This window comes from Anomaloglossus baeobatrachus (genome assembly GCF_048569485.1).
Source record: "Anomaloglossus baeobatrachus isolate aAnoBae1 chromosome 5 unlocalized genomic scaffold, aAnoBae1.hap1 SUPER_5_unloc_25, whole genome shotgun sequence".
In the NCBI taxonomy this organism is placed as follows: domain Eukaryota; kingdom Metazoa; phylum Chordata; class Amphibia; order Anura; family Aromobatidae; genus Anomaloglossus; species Anomaloglossus baeobatrachus.
The window spans coordinates 452,501-469,558 of NW_027441801.1; the positions used below are offsets into that span (position 1 = coordinate 452,501).

At 48.3% G+C, this 17,058-nt stretch overlaps 1 protein-coding gene across 3 annotated transcripts in view; it reads left to right on the plus strand.

Moving 5' to 3' along the window:
- The window catches only part of LOC142259084 (uncharacterized), an 81,605-nt gene extending 64,765 nt beyond the window's left edge, over positions 1-16,840 (plus strand). For 2 of the 3 annotated variants that reach the window (XM_075331601.1, XM_075331602.1), the window contains exons 7-11: positions 9,235-9,329; positions 9,459-9,638; positions 9,720-9,843; positions 9,927-10,040; positions 13,218-16,840. In XM_075331601.1, coding sequence (XP_075187716.1) covers positions 9,235-9,329; positions 9,459-9,638; positions 9,720-9,843; positions 9,927-10,040; positions 13,218-15,166 — 2,462 coding nt within the window. In that variant the 3' untranslated portion in view covers positions 15,167-16,840. The remainder of the gene's footprint in view (positions 1-9,234; positions 9,330-9,458; positions 9,639-9,719; positions 9,844-9,926; positions 10,041-13,217) is intronic. The other variant, XM_075331603.1, reaches the window with a different exon arrangement.
- Positions 16,841-17,058: the final 218 nt, after the last annotated feature.

The following is a 17,058-nucleotide window of genomic DNA, read 5'->3' on the forward strand; positions in this document are numbered from 1 at the left end:
CAGGAATTCCTGCAGGCTTTTCGTATCACCTTTGACGAGCCCGGACGCGCCTCCGCTTCCGCCTCATCGCTCCTCAGGCTACGTCAGGGGACTTTGACGGTGGGTCAATATTCTATCCGCTTCCGCAACTTGGCCTCAGAATTAGGGTGGAACAATGAGGCCCTAACCGCCGCCTTCTGGGAGGGACTCTCGGGCCGTTTTAAAGATGAGCTGGCTGGTCGTGACGTGCCTTCCACCCTGGATGCCCTGATCGCTCTAGCGACCCGAGTGGATCTTCGCTTTCAGGAACGATCCAAAGAGGTGTCCCGCGAGAGGCGTCCGATACGGCACTCCTCCCCACCACTGAAGTCCATCGCTCCCCAGTCAGCGTCACCTGGCGCTTCTACCTACGAGCCCATGCAGATTGACCGCCTGAGGCAGTCTGAGCAACGCAGAGCAGAACGACTAGCAAAGGGTCTCTGCTTCTACTGCGGAGATGGCACACACCTGCTACGTTCCTGTCCTGAGAAGCCGGGAAACTCCAAAGCCTAGGCTTGGTAGGAGAGGCCACCCTAGGTGCTGGGACTCTCTCAGACTCCGTCACATGGACTGTTCAAGTGACTACAGAAGAGACCCGGTTCACGGCAGAGGCATATCTCGATTCCGGAGCAGCAGGCAACTTCATCCAGCAAGCCACGGTGGATAAGTACCAGGTGCCAGTTCTCCCACTAGAAAAACCGCTGGTGATCGCCTCTGTAGATGGGAGACCTCTCTCTGACACCGTCTCGTTGATCACCAAGCCTGTGGAATTACGGATCGGTGCCCTGCACACCGAAAATATCACCTTCTACGTCCTCCCGCACATGTCTCATCAGATCCTGCTGGGACTCCCATGGTTACGGGCACACGAACCGTCGGTCAGCTGGAGTACAGGTGAAATTACCCGATGGGGCTCCTCGTGTCACGAGAGATGCCTGAAATCCATACAGCCCATCCGACGACCTCCGGTTCCAGAGTCTCTACCAGGACTGCCTTCTGCTTACTGGTCCTTCACGGACGTGTTTGATAAAAAGGAGTCAGAGGTACTGCCGCCTCATCGTCCCTACGACTGTGCCATCGACTTACTGCCGGGAACTACGCCTCCTAGAGGTAGGATATACCCTTTGTCCCCTGCTGAAACACGGGCCATGTCTGCCTATATCACCGAGAGCCTGGCAAAGGGGTTCATTCGGAGATCCTCGTCCCCTGCCGGAGCAGGTTTTTTCTTCGTCAAGAAGAAGGAAGGTGATCTGCACCCTTGCATTGACTACCGGGGATTAAACCAGATCACCGTAAAAAACAAATACCCTCTGCCACTCATCCCCGAACTATTCGATCGGCTCCGAGGAGCTCGTGTATTCACCAAGTTGGACCTCCGTGGGGCATATAACCTGGTTCGCATTCGCTCTGGAGACGAATGGAAGACCGCATTCAACACTCGGGATGGGCACTACGAGTATTGTGTCATGCCCTTTGGTCTGTGTAATGCTCCGGCAGTCTTCCAAGAACTGGTGAACAACGTGTTCAGAGACCTCCTCTATGTCTGTGTCGTGGTGTATCTGGACGACATCCTGGTCTTCTCTCCGGACCTACAGACCCACAGAGAGAACGTTCAGCTAGTACTCCAAAGGCTCAGAGAGAACCGTCTGTACGCCAAGTACGAGAAGTGCGTCTTTGAAAAGTCGTCTCTTCCCTTCCTGGGTTATGTAATCTCTGACACTGGCCTGCAGATGGACCCAGAGAAAGTGTCTTCCATCCTCAACTGGCCTCCTTCCGGACTGAAGGCCATCCAACGCTTCCTCGGCTTTGCAAACTATTATCGTCAATTCATCCCGCACTTCTCTGCCCTGACTGCGACTCTCTCTGCCTTGACTAAGAAGGGAGCTAATCCTAAGGACTGGCCACCGGCGGCCGATGCCGCGTTCTGCTCTTTGAAACAGGCGTTTGCTTCTTCCCCGGTTCTCCATCGCCCTGAATTGAACCGACAGTTCACCTTGGAGGTGGATGCCTCCTCCTCAGGGGCCGGGGCAGTGTTGATGCAGAAATCCTCCACCGGGAAGATGGTCACTTGCGGATTCTTCTCCAAGAGCTTCTCGGCACCCGAACGCAACTACACCATCGGTGATCGGGAGTTACTGGCCATCAAGCTGGCCTTGGAGGAATGGCGCTACCTCTTGGAGGGAGCAGTATACCCCGTGATCATCTACACAGACCACAAGAATCTGGAGTACCTATGGTCAGCCCAAAGACTGAACCCGCGACAAGCCCGCTGGTCCTTGTTTTTTGCTCGATTTGATTTCCAACTCCATTTTCGGCCCGCGGATAAGAACGTGCGGGCAGACGCCTTGTCTAGGTCCTTCGTGCCCGTGGAGCAGGAGGACGAGACGTTCCAGCCCATCATCAGCCCCAGTAAAGTTATTCCGGTGGCTCCTGTCGCTCTGCCTCAGATACCCCCAGGGAAGACCTATGTCTCAGATACTGACAGACAGAGAGTCCTGCACTGGGGTCATGCCTCGAAGATCGCCGGCCATGCTGGTCAGAAGAAGACTTGGAGTATGATTGTCCGTCACTATTGGTGGCCGTCCCTCCATAAAGACGTCGCAACCTTCGTCTCAGCCTGTCCATCCTGTGCTCGGAACAAGACACCCAAGCACCTACCATATGGACGTCTTCTGCCTCTGCCCATTCCTTCCGTTCCGTGGCAACATATTGCAATGGACTTCATTACGGACTTACCCTTGTCCTCTGGACACACGGTCATATGGGTTGTGGTGGACCGTTTCTCGAAGATGGCTCACTTCGTTCCCATGGCCGGGCTGCCCTCTGCCCAGGAGCTAGCTGACTCCTTCATACAACACATATTCCGATTGCATTGCTTTCCTGCTCACATTGTGTCCAACAGAGGAACTCAGTTTACCTCGCGCTTCTGGAGGGCTCTCTGCAAACATCTGGGAGTATCCTTGGACTTTTCTTCGGCCTACCACCCTCAGTCGAATGGCCAAGTGGAACGGGTCAATCAGATCCTGACTTCCTTCCTGCGCCACTACGTCAACATCCATCACGACGATTGGTCCACGCTCCTTCCTTGGGCTGAAGTCTCCCACAACCAACACATCAGCGAGTCCACCTCCAGCTCTCCCTTCCAGGTCGTTTACGGACTTCAGCCTTCTGTTCCGCTGCCAGTATCCTCGGCTTCCGATGTCCCCGCGGCAGATGCTCTGGTCCAGGACTTCTCAGCTATATGGAACTCTGTCAAGACTTCCCTAGAGCGTGCTTCTTTGCGGATGAAGAGACATGCGGACAAGAGGCGCCTGGATCCCCCGTGTTTCTCCCCAGGTGATCTGGTCTGGCTTGCATCCAGATATGTCCGATTGAAGTTGCCATCGTACAAGTTGGGTCCTCGTTACATCGGGCCGTTTAAAGTCATCAGCAAGATTAATGCTGTCTCCTACAAGCTGCAGCTCCCGGCCACGATGCGGATACCCAACTCCTTCCATGTCTCCTTGCTCAAGCCTGTTGTCCTTGGTCCCTTCTCCGCTGGTGCCGATACTGCTCCTCCTCCCATCGCTGACGATGACATCTATGTGGTAAGGGATATCGTGGCCATGAAGACCGTGCGAGGTCGGCAATACTTCCTGGTGGACTGGGCGGGTTATGGTCCCGAGGATAGGTCCTGGGAGCCCCGGGAGAATGTTGGCACTCCTCTGATTCGTGCCTTCCTGTCCCGGTTGCGGGGAGGTGGGGGGGGGTACTGTCACGCTTCCCAGTCCCCGTGCCCCGCTCTCCGGTCCCCCTGGTCCGCTCCCCGGTTCCCGGCGGCGTTCCCTGCTCACCACTCCGGTCCCGGCCTCTTCTTCCTCGCCTGCGCCCTCCATGTGTCCTGCTTCCCGCTCCCGGTGCCCCTCTGCGACGTGGGACACTCACCCGGGCACTCCTGCTTCCTCTGCACCGCTCCCTGGACTGGCTTCTGGCACACGGGCCTCGCGCATGCACATTAGGGCGCGCGCGCGGTCATTGACCCTCTCTTAAAGGGCCAGCACCCAGAAACAGGAAATTGCATAGACAGGTACAGGGTATATTAGGATTCTCTTTCCTGGTGGGCGGGGCCTGTTCTACGTGTTTAGTAAGCTAGGAGTTCAGGTCCCCGTATTGCTGTGTCCAGTATTAACCCCTGTCTGTCTCGCAGAGCCTGTCCTGCCACGCCAGCTGGTCCTGACCACGTCCGTTCCAGTACTACTGACGGTGACTTCGGCGGAAGTTCCACCACCTCTGCAGCTCCACCAGTCTCCAGTCCCTGGCTCCGTTTGGTGACCCATCTCCTCGCTCAGCAGGTTCCGGATTCAGTCTGACCCTTCAAACTGGCCTCGGACCCTGAGCCTCGTCACCTGGACTACCGTCTAGAACTCCGTGTTCTCAGCGACATCTACTTTCCAGATCTCCTACGGACTGGCTTGCTACCAATAGTGCTTCGGCTGCCGTGCATCAAGACCCTTTGGCGGGGTGACCGGCCTGGCTGCCTCACCAGGGGAACCCGGTGTACGGTCCAGTGTTTCCACCACCCGGACATAACAGTATTACACCAGACCTGGATTTGTTTTTCTTTCTAATAAATTGGTGAAAGAGGGAATGTGTTGGGGAGTGTTTTTTCAAATAAAAATGTGTTTGTTGTCTTTTTTTTTTTATTACTGCCTGGGTTGGTGATGTCGGATATCTGATACACGCCTGACATCACTAACTCCAGGGCTTGATGCCAGGTGACATTACACATCTGGTATTAACCCCATATATTACCCCGTTTGCCACCGCACCAGGGCAACAGGATGAGATGGCGCGAAGCACCAGGACTGGCACATTTAATGGATGCGCTACTTCTGGGGCGGCTGCAGCCTGCTATTTTTAGGCTGGGGAGTGTCCAATAACTGTGAACCTCCCTAGTCTGAGAATACCAGACCACAGCTGTCCGCTTTACCTTGGCTGGTGATCCAATTTTGGGGGACCCCGTGTTTTTTGTTTTAAATTATTATTTATTTAATTTAAAATAACAGCGTGGGGTGCCCTCTGTTTTGGATTACCAGCCAAGGTGAAGCTGCCAGCTGTGGTCTGCAGGCTGCAGCCGTTTGCTTTACCCTAGCTGGCTACAAAAGATAGGGGGACCGCATGTCATTTTTTTTTATTATTTATTTATTTTTTGGCTAAAAACAAGGCTAAGCACCCCTTAGTGCCACATGAAAGTCACAAAAGGGTGCCAGCTTAGAATATGCCGGGGGTAAGACATTATATATGTATTTCTTATCTATCTATCTATCTATCTATCTATCTATCTATCTATCCAGCCCTCTATTCATTCATTCATTCATTCATTCATCCCTCTATCCCTCTGTCTCTATATTTATCTATTCATCTCTATATCTACTCATCTATTTATCTTTCTTGCTGCTTCCGTTTTTGCGGTCCGCAAAAAAACGGAAGGCACGCAGATGTCACACGGATGCCACTAGGATGCATCCATGAAAAAAAGGACCGTTTTTTGTGGCCCGCAAAAACGGAACGGTCATGTGAATGTAGCCTTAACAGCAGTCGCTGCCTGCTGCCGGTCACATGTGACCGTGTGCGGGCTGTGTGTACAGGAGTTCAGCTGAGTTCAGATACGCTGACTCAAGTGTCGGCCGTTTAGGCTGGGGCCACACGGGGATTACTGCGATCCCCTCGCATTACACTCGGCTCACGCTCAGTACAGCAGAGCTGAGTGTCATGCGTGTGTCCCTGCGACTGAGGTCCGACTCTGCGAGCAGACCTCAGCAGCGGGGGCGGACCGGCACTCGAGGGGTGGGCCAGCACTGAGGATGGGTGGGAGGGATTTCTCTCCCTCTTTCCTCCGTAGTCCACCGATGTACCGCAAGTGCAGTGCGATTTTTCTCTCACCACATACACTTGAATGGGTAAAAGAGAGAGTCTTGCATTACAGTTGTAGCATGCTGCGATTGTTTTCTCGGTCCAATTAGGGCTGAGAAAATAATCGCTCATGTGTGCTGACACACAGGCTAATATTGGTCCGAGTGGTATGCGATGTTTGATCGCACTCCACTCGCACTGTTTTTCTCGCCGTGTGGCTTAGACCTTACTTGTTCTATGTCCCCCTGCATCCATCGCAGCGTGTGCAGGCTGGAGTTCAGATCAGCTGACTCCAGTGCTGGAGTGAACTCCGCTGACCTCACAGCCCGTACACGCAGCAATGGTTGCAGGGGGACACAGAACAAGTAATTGGCAGACACTGCAGTCATCTGATTACTTGGGATGAATTTAGCAGTAAAATGCTCTGGTGCTCGATGGGCGAAGCCCATGTCGATTTTTTTTTTTTTTTTTTTTAAACAATTCATTAAAAATAAAAAATAAAAAAAAAATCACATTGTTTGTGGGCTCCCGCTGCATTTTCTATTGTTAAGGGTAACCCAAGCAGCTACTGGCTGCTAACCACTGCTGCTTGGTGTTACTTTCACTGGCAATAGAAATCCAGGGAAGCATTTTTTTTTTATAAAGGTTTTTGCCTGAAAACTTTTTTAAAAAAATGAAGTGGGCTTCGCCATATTTTTGTATGCTAGCCAGGTACAGCAGGCAGCTACGGGCTTCCCCCAACCCCCAGCTGCCTATTTGTACCCGGCTGGGAACCAAAAATATAGAGAAGCCCTTTTTTTTTTTTTTATTTCATGAATTTCATGAAATAATTAAAAAAAAAAAAATGACATGGGCTTCGCCGAATTTTTGAGTCCAGCCAGGTACAACTAGGCAGCTGGGGATTGGAATCCGCAGTGAAGGGTGCCCAAACTTTCTGGGCCCCCCGCTGCGAATTGCAGTCCACAGCCGCCCCAGAAAATGGCGCATTCATAGAAGCGCCATCTTCTGGCGCTGTATCCAACTCTTTCAGTGGCCCTGGTGGCAGGTGGCACGCTGGGTAATGAGGGGTTAATACCAGCTATGTTTTACCAGCTGGTATAAAGCCCGAGATTCTTAATGTCAGGCCAAGTTTGACCTGGCCATTAAGAATATCCAATAAAGGGTTTAAAAAAAAAAAAAAGACCACACAGAGACAAATACTTTATTAGAAATAAATACACAGACACAGTAGGGACTCCATGTTTATTACTCCCTCTCACCCCTCCACGATGGAGAGATTTCTGTACTGACCATGCCAGGAGAGAGCGAGGGAAAAGAGAGAGCGAGCGAGGGGGGGGGGAGGAAAAGAAAGCGAGGGGGGGAGGAAAAGAAAGCGAGGGGGGGAGGAAAAGAGAGTGAGGGGGGGAGGAAAAGAGAGTGAGGGGGGGAGGAAAAGAGAGCGAGGGGGGGGAAAGAGAGCGGGGGGGGAAGAGAGCGAGGGGGGGAAGAGAGCGAGGGGGGGGAAAGAGAGCGAGGGGGGAAAGAGAGCGAGGGGGGGGAAAGAGAGCGAGGGGGGGGAAAGAGCGCGGGGGGAAAGAGGGCGCGGGGGAAAGAGAGCGCGGGGGGAGGAAAAGAGAGCGAGGGGGGGAGGAAAAGAGAGCGAGGGGGGAGGAAAAGAGAGCGAGGGGGGGAGGAAAAGAGAGCGAGGGGGGGAGGAAAAAAGAGCGAGGGGGGGAGGAAAAGAGAGCGAGGGGGGAAGGAAAAGAGAGCGCGGGGGGGAGGAAAAGAGAGCGCGGGGGGGAAGAGAGCGAGGGGGGGAAGAGAGCGAGGGAAAAGAGAGGGGAGAGGAGAGAGGGATAAGAGGGGGGCAGAGAAGAGGGGGAAGAGGGGAGGGGGAGAAGCGTGGGGGGAGAGAAGAGAGTGGGAAAAGAAGGGGGGGGCAGAGGTGCTCTGTCACCAACTGTCTCCACTCTGTGACTTGTGGTACAGGTGACAGAGTGAAGACAGTTGGGCCCATGCAGCAGGACAGGTGGCAGAGCACAGCGGTGACATGCCTGTCAGTGTCTTGCTGCGTCCTGTAGTGCTGCTGGGAGGAGCAGATGATCACACTGCCCGACACCGGCCGCTCTCCTGACATCGCAGCAGAGCGGGCGGGTGGAGAGTGTGATCAGATACTTACGTGCAGGGGGGATTCAGCTGAAGACCCCCCCCCCCTGTACTGCACACTGGCGCCCCGTGCCTCAACATCTGTAGGATGCTTAGCCGTCTCCACACTGACGTCCTCCGGCTCCTCCCCTCGATGCTGGGCTGTGATGTGCGGTAGTCACCGCCCACAGCCCTGTCACTCAATCTGAGTGGTGCCAGCCTCCTCTGACGTACCCAACGAGTTTGAGAGCCCGGAAATGCCGGGACGTCAGAGGATGCTGGCGGCCACAGCTCCAGGGGGTCATGTGACAGGCACTGAGCGTGCAGGATAGCGCCACTCAGTGCCAGAACTGGAAACCGAAGCCAATGGAGAAAACGCCTAGAAAGGTAAGTAGAACTCCTACAGAAAATAAAAAAAAATGGGTGAACCACCCCTTTAAGTAAAAATTCAAAGTGAAGTGAATTGGTGAAAAAAGAAAAAAAAATTGCAATTTTTTATTGTTTTTACGCCATTGACGATGTGTTGGAAGTGAGCGGTCACCGTGATTCTCCAGGTCAGTGTGATTGCGGCAATATCAGATGTCCACATTTCTTATTATCTCAGTGGTGACTAGAGATGAGCGAACCCGTGGACGTTCGGCTTCTGCTGGTCCAGCTGAACACTTGTAAAGATCGGTTCTGGTCTTGGACTTGACCTGAAGTTTATTTGAAGTCACTGATTGGCAGTTCGGGTCTCCGTCCACATGCAGCATTAAACAGATCACTTCCAGGGGAGGGCGGGGTTTTTCAGTTTTATTTCCCCGAAATCCAAACCTGAGCTTTACTATCTTGGAAAAGTCTGAGTTTATACCGAACACCGAACTCCAGGTTCACTCATCTCTTGTAGTGAATAAAAATCAGACTTTTGTAAAAAAAAAAAAACATGAAAAAATCGGTTTGTGTCTCCATTTTCCGACATCGAAGTTGAGTGAGGACTTGTTTTTTGCTTGATGAGCCGACGTTTTCATTGACACAATTTTAGGTGCAATACTTTTGTGGGTCGGTTTTGCTATTTCATTTCATGTTGAAATTTTGTTTTTCCTACCCAAATGATATCTTTCCTCCATTATTATCTCCATTAATTTTACATATCGGCTCATGTCCTTATCATTTTGGTCCTTATAATATCGGATTCTTTCAGTGGTTTTAATCTGTTTTCAGAAAATTTCCTGTCCAGGATGGATATGGACAGGGACAAGATGGCGGAGAGGATATTACACCTCACCCTAGAGATCCTCTTCCGGCTTACTGGAGAGGTGAGAGATTCTGATGACGTCACATTACATCATTCTTATCTATGGGAATAACAGATGGACAGAACTGGAGAGGTGAGGACTCTGGAGATGTCTGGAGTGAGATTTATTACTGTGTCTCTCCATAACCAGGATTACACAGTAGTGAAGAAGACCTCTAGTGAGCGCTGTCAGGCACCTGTGTCTGAGGGATGGGGAAGACCCCTGAGCCCAATCACGGGGCCTCCACCTCACCCCCCGATACATGAGGACATCAATGACCAGAAGATCCTAGAACTCACCTACAAGATGATTGAGCTGCTGACTGGAGAGGTGACACTGCTGGGAATGCTGGGACATTATACAGTAACGCTATGAAGGGATCGGGGGTGACGGTATCATTGTATGTGTCAGGTTCCTATAAGGTGTCAGGACGTCACCGTCTATTTCTCCATGGAGGAGTGGGAGTATTTAGAAGGACACAAAGATCTGTACAAGGACGTCATGATGGAGGATCCCCAGCCCCTCACATCACCAGGTAATAGACAGGACTAAATACACACGGCCTATAATTATCTGTATGTAAGGAATGAATTCAGTCCCTGTATGTGTCTCCTCCAGTTCTATCCAGTAAGAGGACAACACCAGAGAGATGTCCTCGTCCTCTTCTCCCACAGGACTGTAAACAAGAAGACCCCGATGTTCCTCAGGATGTATTTCCTCCAGCTCTATCCAGTAAGAGATATCTACTCATGTACTTTCTGCACTAATTTTGTGTTTACATTTTTCGGCTTTCTGCTCTGTTTTTTTTTTCAAATGTATTGTCTTTCCTTCTGTTTGTTTCTAGTGCCTTCTCTATGTTGTTATGATGGCAACTCAAAGACCTGAAGAGGGTTCATAAATACCGTTTACCTGAAAATTAAACATAGTCCAAATATAACACTTAGCACAATTTTATGGGATTTTTGAAGAATGCTTGAAATATAAGCCCTACTCCATAAATAAGCCCTAGTTACAGTCAGGGCCAGCGTTGGGAGGAGTCAAACTGCGCAAATTCTCAAGACCCCACTCTCTTAAAGACCCCATCAGTTGTAGTGTGAGGTTGATTGTTTAAGGACCTTTGATGGCTTCAAAGTCATGTGACATGATGTAACCAAAGGTCTCTTAATTGCAGGAGTCTAAAAGAACTGAACAGAGGACAGGCTGGCATTCAGGACTGGCATTAGGGGTAAGGGAGAGCAAACTGGGCAATTGCTCAGGGCCCCCTTTCTCCCAGGGGCCCCAGTGTTTATATACCAATTATAGGACTGCTTAAGGACCATTTTGACATCACGTCATGTGACCAAACGTCTCAATTGGAGGAGTCTAAAGCTGAAGAGGAGACAGGCTGGTGTGTGTGTGTGTGTGTGTGTGTTCACGACAATTTTAACCAGCTTTGCCAAAATGGGCAGAGCTTGGCCAGAACAAGGGTGTGATGCCACCGCTTCTCTAATTCATAACAAACTGCGGTGTTCCCTATGCCAGAAATCTCACTCCAGTCCCTGACGTCATTTTTCAGTGTACATCGCCGGTCTTGATGAATTTGAACCCTAATGTTTATCTGTACAGGCTGCAAGACCCTGCTACCTGCTTTGGTTACAAAGCCTAAGGATAGGCCATCAGCGTTACAATCCCAGACAAAGCAGTTGAATTTCCAGCATCTGTCTTTATTTTATTTTCGTCTTCAAAAAATCCTCTTTGAAATTGTCTATGTTGTGGATCAATGTTTCAAGGAGATGTTTGCAGGTTTTGCCAACTGTCATGGCAGCGTCAGGATCTGTTGAAATGATAGACTCTGGTACTTTGCATGTTAATTTCTCTGCAGCCTGTGAGCAGCGCAGGGAGACGCAGGCATCAAACCACAGGCTTGGGCAGGCTAGTAAGAGTTATTCTCTGCTGGGCTGCTTGTTAATGTCTGTGATCACATGCTGTAGAGGAGAAAGTATTGTTTGCTCTCGTTCTGTATATGCTGGCTGGACTATTTCATTAATGGCAGCTATAATTTACCTATACTGATCTGGTGAGGTGTTGTGATCCATGTTTATGGGTGTTTTTTGTGCATTATTACTGTGAGCTGTTGTGGCGTTGTGTCGCCCGGGGACAAGGGGTACTCAGATCCGGGCCACGGGGTCACTTCTGTGAGTATCACGGTGGCGTGACCCGGTCTGTGATCCCAGGCTCCACAGTAAGAAGGGGATTAGGTAAGGGAGATTGTCCGTGACGCCACCCGTGGTGTGCGGTGAGGTAACGGAGCACCGCCGCTGCCGGTTAATGGATCCCGGGGATGGTGGTGGGCAGCAAGGTGGTGATTTCCCTCCACGGGTAGGGTGTTGGTGTCCCGGGACCCCGGTGAGGTGGTGCAGGGTGGAAATGGAGACGGTCTGAGAGCTGTGCGTCCGGTTGGACCGGGGGATGTTGTTACTCACAGTTCGCTTTGCAAGGAAATTCACACAGAGTCAGGAATTAACCAGAAACTGCCGGAGTCCGCAGCCTTCGGTACGGAGGGTGTAAGTGTCCCACACACGGTGCAGCAGCCCCTGTTCTTTCCCTGCAGCCAGGTGCCTCTCTCTCCACTCTCTTTCTCTTTCCTCCTCAGCCGGGAACGGGGAGTCCGCTCCCCTGCAGTGATCCAGGATCTCCTTCCACACCGGCGGGCCACTACCCTGCCCCGGTCACAGAGTCCCTTCCTCACTACCAGCCCGTCCCGGCCCTTTTGGAGACCGCTTCAGTACCAGCCCGGGAGCTACAACTCCGGGCTCCTCTCCTGTCTCTCTCTCCACACACTCTGCTCCAGCCCCTCCCCTCCTGCTCTGTTTTGCTCTTACACTGGGGGAGGTGGTTTGTCCTGCTGCACTGGTGTGGGATCAGGTTACCAAGGAGGATTAACTCTTTCTGTGAAAACCTGGCTTTGCCAGGGCGTCACAGTGTTAACCCTTGTTGTCATTTTTGTTGCTGCCGTCCTGCTCTTTCTTTTCTCCTTAGCCTCTCACTGTTTATTTTTGTGAGTTTGCAATGTGTCCCATCTGTCTTTATCTGTATTTCCATCATAATCCTGCCCCTTCCTTCCCTAGGGGATCACAGATTAGATCTAGTCAGGAGACTAGTAATGCACGAGACTCCGGCATCTCCGGCATCTCCATCTTCAGGGGTAATCCAGAGGTTAGGAATAGCTTAGGGTCCCCTAGTGTGAGGGACAGTATAGGAGCCCCCTATCCCTCATTATCCTGCAGTCACATTGTGACAATCAATCAGATTATTTACTGTAGTACATTCCAGAGAACTGGTGCTAGGAATGAGACAGCCGAATTAGCAAAGATGTAACTCTTCAGGCTGCTTTACACACGATATCACTAGCGATCTCGTTAGCGATGTGACACGCCCAGATCATTGCTACAATTTGCCGAGATCGCTCATAGGTCATTTTGTAGCGGTCACATGTACCCATCTCACATACGACGCTACATCGTTCAGCAAGATATTGTTTGACCAAGGCGGTCATGTGGATGTTGTTCGTCGTTGGCAGGGTGTCAAACGTAGCAAGATGTCTGCTGCATTCCAAACGACGAACAATATTTTGAAACTGAACGTCATGTCAACGATTTTCGCTATTTTTAAGATCGTTCGGAGTCGCACGTAGGTGTCGCATGCAACGACGTCGTCAACGACGACAGAAGTGCGTCATGAAAACCATGACCCCGACGACATATCGTCAGATAAATCGTAGCGTGTAAAGGGGCCTTTAGATCTTGATATTGGACAACAGATTCAGAATAATTTTTTCCCTAATTTAATTTCTGATGTTATGGTTTAAAAGAATAAATGTACTTTCAAGATAATATCATTAAAAATTAATAACTTTGTGTTTATTTTTAGCAGATGACTGTATTGGGAGTTCAGATGGAAATCTAATCTCTTCAGAATTTATAACAGATGATGAAAGTATCCAACATGATACATATGAAGAGCATGCTGTTGTCCCAGATATAAATCCAGTCCTTCCTCAGAAAGCTCTATCATCTGAGTTTTTCAAACAAGCCCAAAATTCCCATTTATCACAGAATTGTAAGCAGAATAAAAGTTACAGAAGGGATGTGGAATATGAAACGGATGAAATGGTTCCTACAAGGGAGAAGACATTTTCATGTTTAAAATGTAGGAAATGTTTTGCCAGGAAATCACATCTTGTTGACCATCAAAAATATCACACTGGGAAGAAGCCATTTTCATGTCAAGAATGTGGGAAATGTTTTATTCATAAATCATATCTTTTTAAACACCAAAGATCTCACACAGGGGAGAAGCAATTTTTAAGCCCAGAGTGTGAAAAATGTTTAATAAACCTTGCTAACGATCAAAAAAGTAACTCTAGGGAGAACCCATTTTCATGCTCAGAGTGTGGGAAATGTTTTATTCAGAAATCATGCCTTGTCAGACATCAGAAAATTCACACAGGGGAGAAACCATTTTCATGTTCAGAGTGTGGGAAATGTTTTATTCGGAAATCAAAACTTGTTGAGCATCAACGATCTCACACAGGAGATAAGCCACTTTCATGTTCAGAATGTGGAAAATGTTTTATCCAGAAATCAGCTTTTGTTAAGCATCAAAGATCGCACACAGGGGAGAAGCCATTTTCATGTTCAGAATGTGAAAAATGTTTTAGTCAGATGTCACATCTTGTTATACATCATAAAATTCACACAGGGGACAAGCCATTTTCATGTTCAGAGTGTGGGAAACGTTTTATTGCGAAATCAGAGCTTGTTATACATCAAAGATCTCACACAGGGGAGAAGCCATTTTCATGTTCAGAATGTGGGAAATGTTTTATTTCAAAATCATATCTTGTTATGCATCAAAGATCTCACACAGGGGAGAAGCCATTTTCATGTTCAGAGTGTGGGAAATGTTTTATTCAGAAATCATGCCTTGTCAGACATCAGAAAATTCACACAGGGGAGAAGCCATTTTCATGTTCAGAATGTGGAAAATGTTTTTTTCAGATATCATGTCTTGTTAGACATCAGAAACTTCACACAGGGGAGAAACCATTTTCATGTTCAGAGTGTGGGAAATGTTTTATTCGGAAATCAAAACTTGTTGAGCATCAACGATCTCACACAGGAGATAAGCCACTTTCATGTTCAGAATGTGGAAAATGTTTTATCCAGAAATCAGCTTTTGTTAAGCATCAAAGATTGCACACAGGGGAGAAGCCATTTTCATGTTCAGAATGTGAAAAATGTTTTAGCCAGATGTCACATCTTGTTAGACATCATAAAATTCACATAGGGGACAAGCCATTTTCATGTTCAGAGTGTGGGAAAAGTTTTATTGCGAAATCAGAGCTTGTTATGCATCAAAGATCTCACACAGGGGAGAAGCCATTTTCATGTTCAGAATGTGGGAAATGTTTTATTTCAAAATCAGATCTTGTTATCCATCAAAGATCTCACACAGGGGAGAAGCCATTTTCATGTTCAGAATGTGGGCAATGTTTTACTAGTAAATCACATCTTGTTAGACATCATAAAATTCACACAGGGGAGAAGCCATTTTCATGTTCAGAATGTGGGCATTGTTTTATTAAGAAATCAGATCTTGTTGTGCATCAAAGGTCTCACACAGGGGAGAAGCCATTTTCATGTTCAGAATGTGGGAAATGTTATATTCAGAAAGCACATCTTGTTAGTCATCAAAGATCTCACACAGGGGAGAAGCCATTTTCATGTTCAGAATGTGGGCAATGTTTTACTAGGAAATCAGGTCTTGTTAAACATGTGAAGAAACTGCACAGGGAAGGAACCTTTTTCATGTTGTGAATAATTGAAATGTTTAACTGGTAAATCAAGTCTTGCCGACCATCAGAAAACCAACAGAGCGGAGCAGCCATTCTTGCTTTCAGAATTTGGCAAATGTTTTTAAGATTGAGATCCTGTTGTCTGATGAGTCACACAGGAGAAGCCATCATGATGTACTATAATTTAAAGGATTTTATAAAAAGATTGGCTACAATTGCTCAAGTAAGAATTTGTAAGGAAAAAAATTTTTTATTTCTTTTTAAACTTATTGTATTTTTTGGACCATAAGACACACCTAGGTTTTGAATGAGGAATATAGAGAAAAAGATTGACACAAAAAATGTGGTCATCACGCACTGTTATGGGGGGGATCTGCTGACACTGTTACTGGGATAAAATCCCCTAATTCTGTACTGATGTCACCCATCCTGGGCCCCTTACAGGTAATGTTGATGTGTCTCCCATCCTCATGTATACTGTATATCCATCCTGGTTTATATGTTGCCCATCTTTATCCCATCCTGGTATATATGATCCCCATCCTGGTATATATGATTCTTGTCCTAGTATATATGTCCCCATTCTTGTATATATATATATATATATATAGCCCTCATCATGGGCCCATGCTGGTATATATTTCCCCATCACGCTGCACACATAAGAAAAGAAATGATCACACTCCCCATCCCTCCGCTCTCCCGGTGCACGGTGTTCTCTACTGATGCTGGCAAGTGACTTCACCATGTAAGCGGAGAAGCGCATGACATTACTACCATGTGCCCTCAGTTACACGCAGACGTAAGTGTTAGAGAATAGTCAGCCATAATATGCTGCCATGTTGTATCTAAGAGCCATCTTGGGAAGACTTGAGCAAACTAACTTTACAGCTAATGAGATGCACTGGCTAGAGTTCTCCCCCCAGAGAGGAGATAGAGATGACATCAGTGTAATTAGCAAGTATAAGAAAAGGTCCAAAAAAGGTTAAATTAAATAGAAGAATACAATTGCGTCAGTTGATAGATGGGGATGTGTAGTCATGAATAGCAGGTGTATTGAATTGATAAAGAAATTAAGTTGTCAATAGAGTTGTCAGTGTGTGAAGAGTTATGTGAAGTAGAGGCGCCTTCAGGGATCAGAAATGTCAGCAATGATGACACAGCTGAACTAGTGAAAAGTATCATGGAGGCCCATAGGAATCCAATAGTGTTTACCGCAATGCTCTTAAATAATGTCATGATGTATCATTATATTCTTTGTTCTCCAACGTATACGCCTTTCTCTGCAGTATGAGCTTTCCTTTGTCTAACATGTATAAGAGCCCCACACGCCTTTCGGGGGACACTTCTTCTTCTTCATCTGTTGCTAATTCTGCTGTTCTGCGAGACACCTGCGTGTGTCATCCTGCCGCATAACCTGTCTTATCTGCTCTGTTACTATCTCGGAATAAACTTCAGTCTTTGCTTGAAACCGATTGTCTAGAATGTCGTCTTAGCTCTCAAGGTCTACGGACATTTTCTTTCTGTAAGCTTCCAGAATATTCACTGCTCCCCACAGCCAGGATTATTGGTTTGGGGAGCACTGACTATTCAATGTCTAATTGTAGACACACGTGATCGCCCAGTCATAGCATTAAGCAGGCGGCTTAGTAATCATGTGTACCCGATATTAAAGAGAGTGAATATTCGCTGCTCCCCATGCTAATAATACCACCTACTTGGCGCTGGCTTCATTGCCTAGAGGTGGGCGGGATTATGGTGTGGGGAGCAGTGAATATTTTTAGCTGGCACACTGTTAGCCTTTTTGAGAGCCTTTAGGAACATTTGTGAAAGCTTTTGATACTGGATTATATTTAGATAATTCACTAATCTCAGGTTGCCCACTACTTTATTTACTAAAAACCGCAGCCCCAG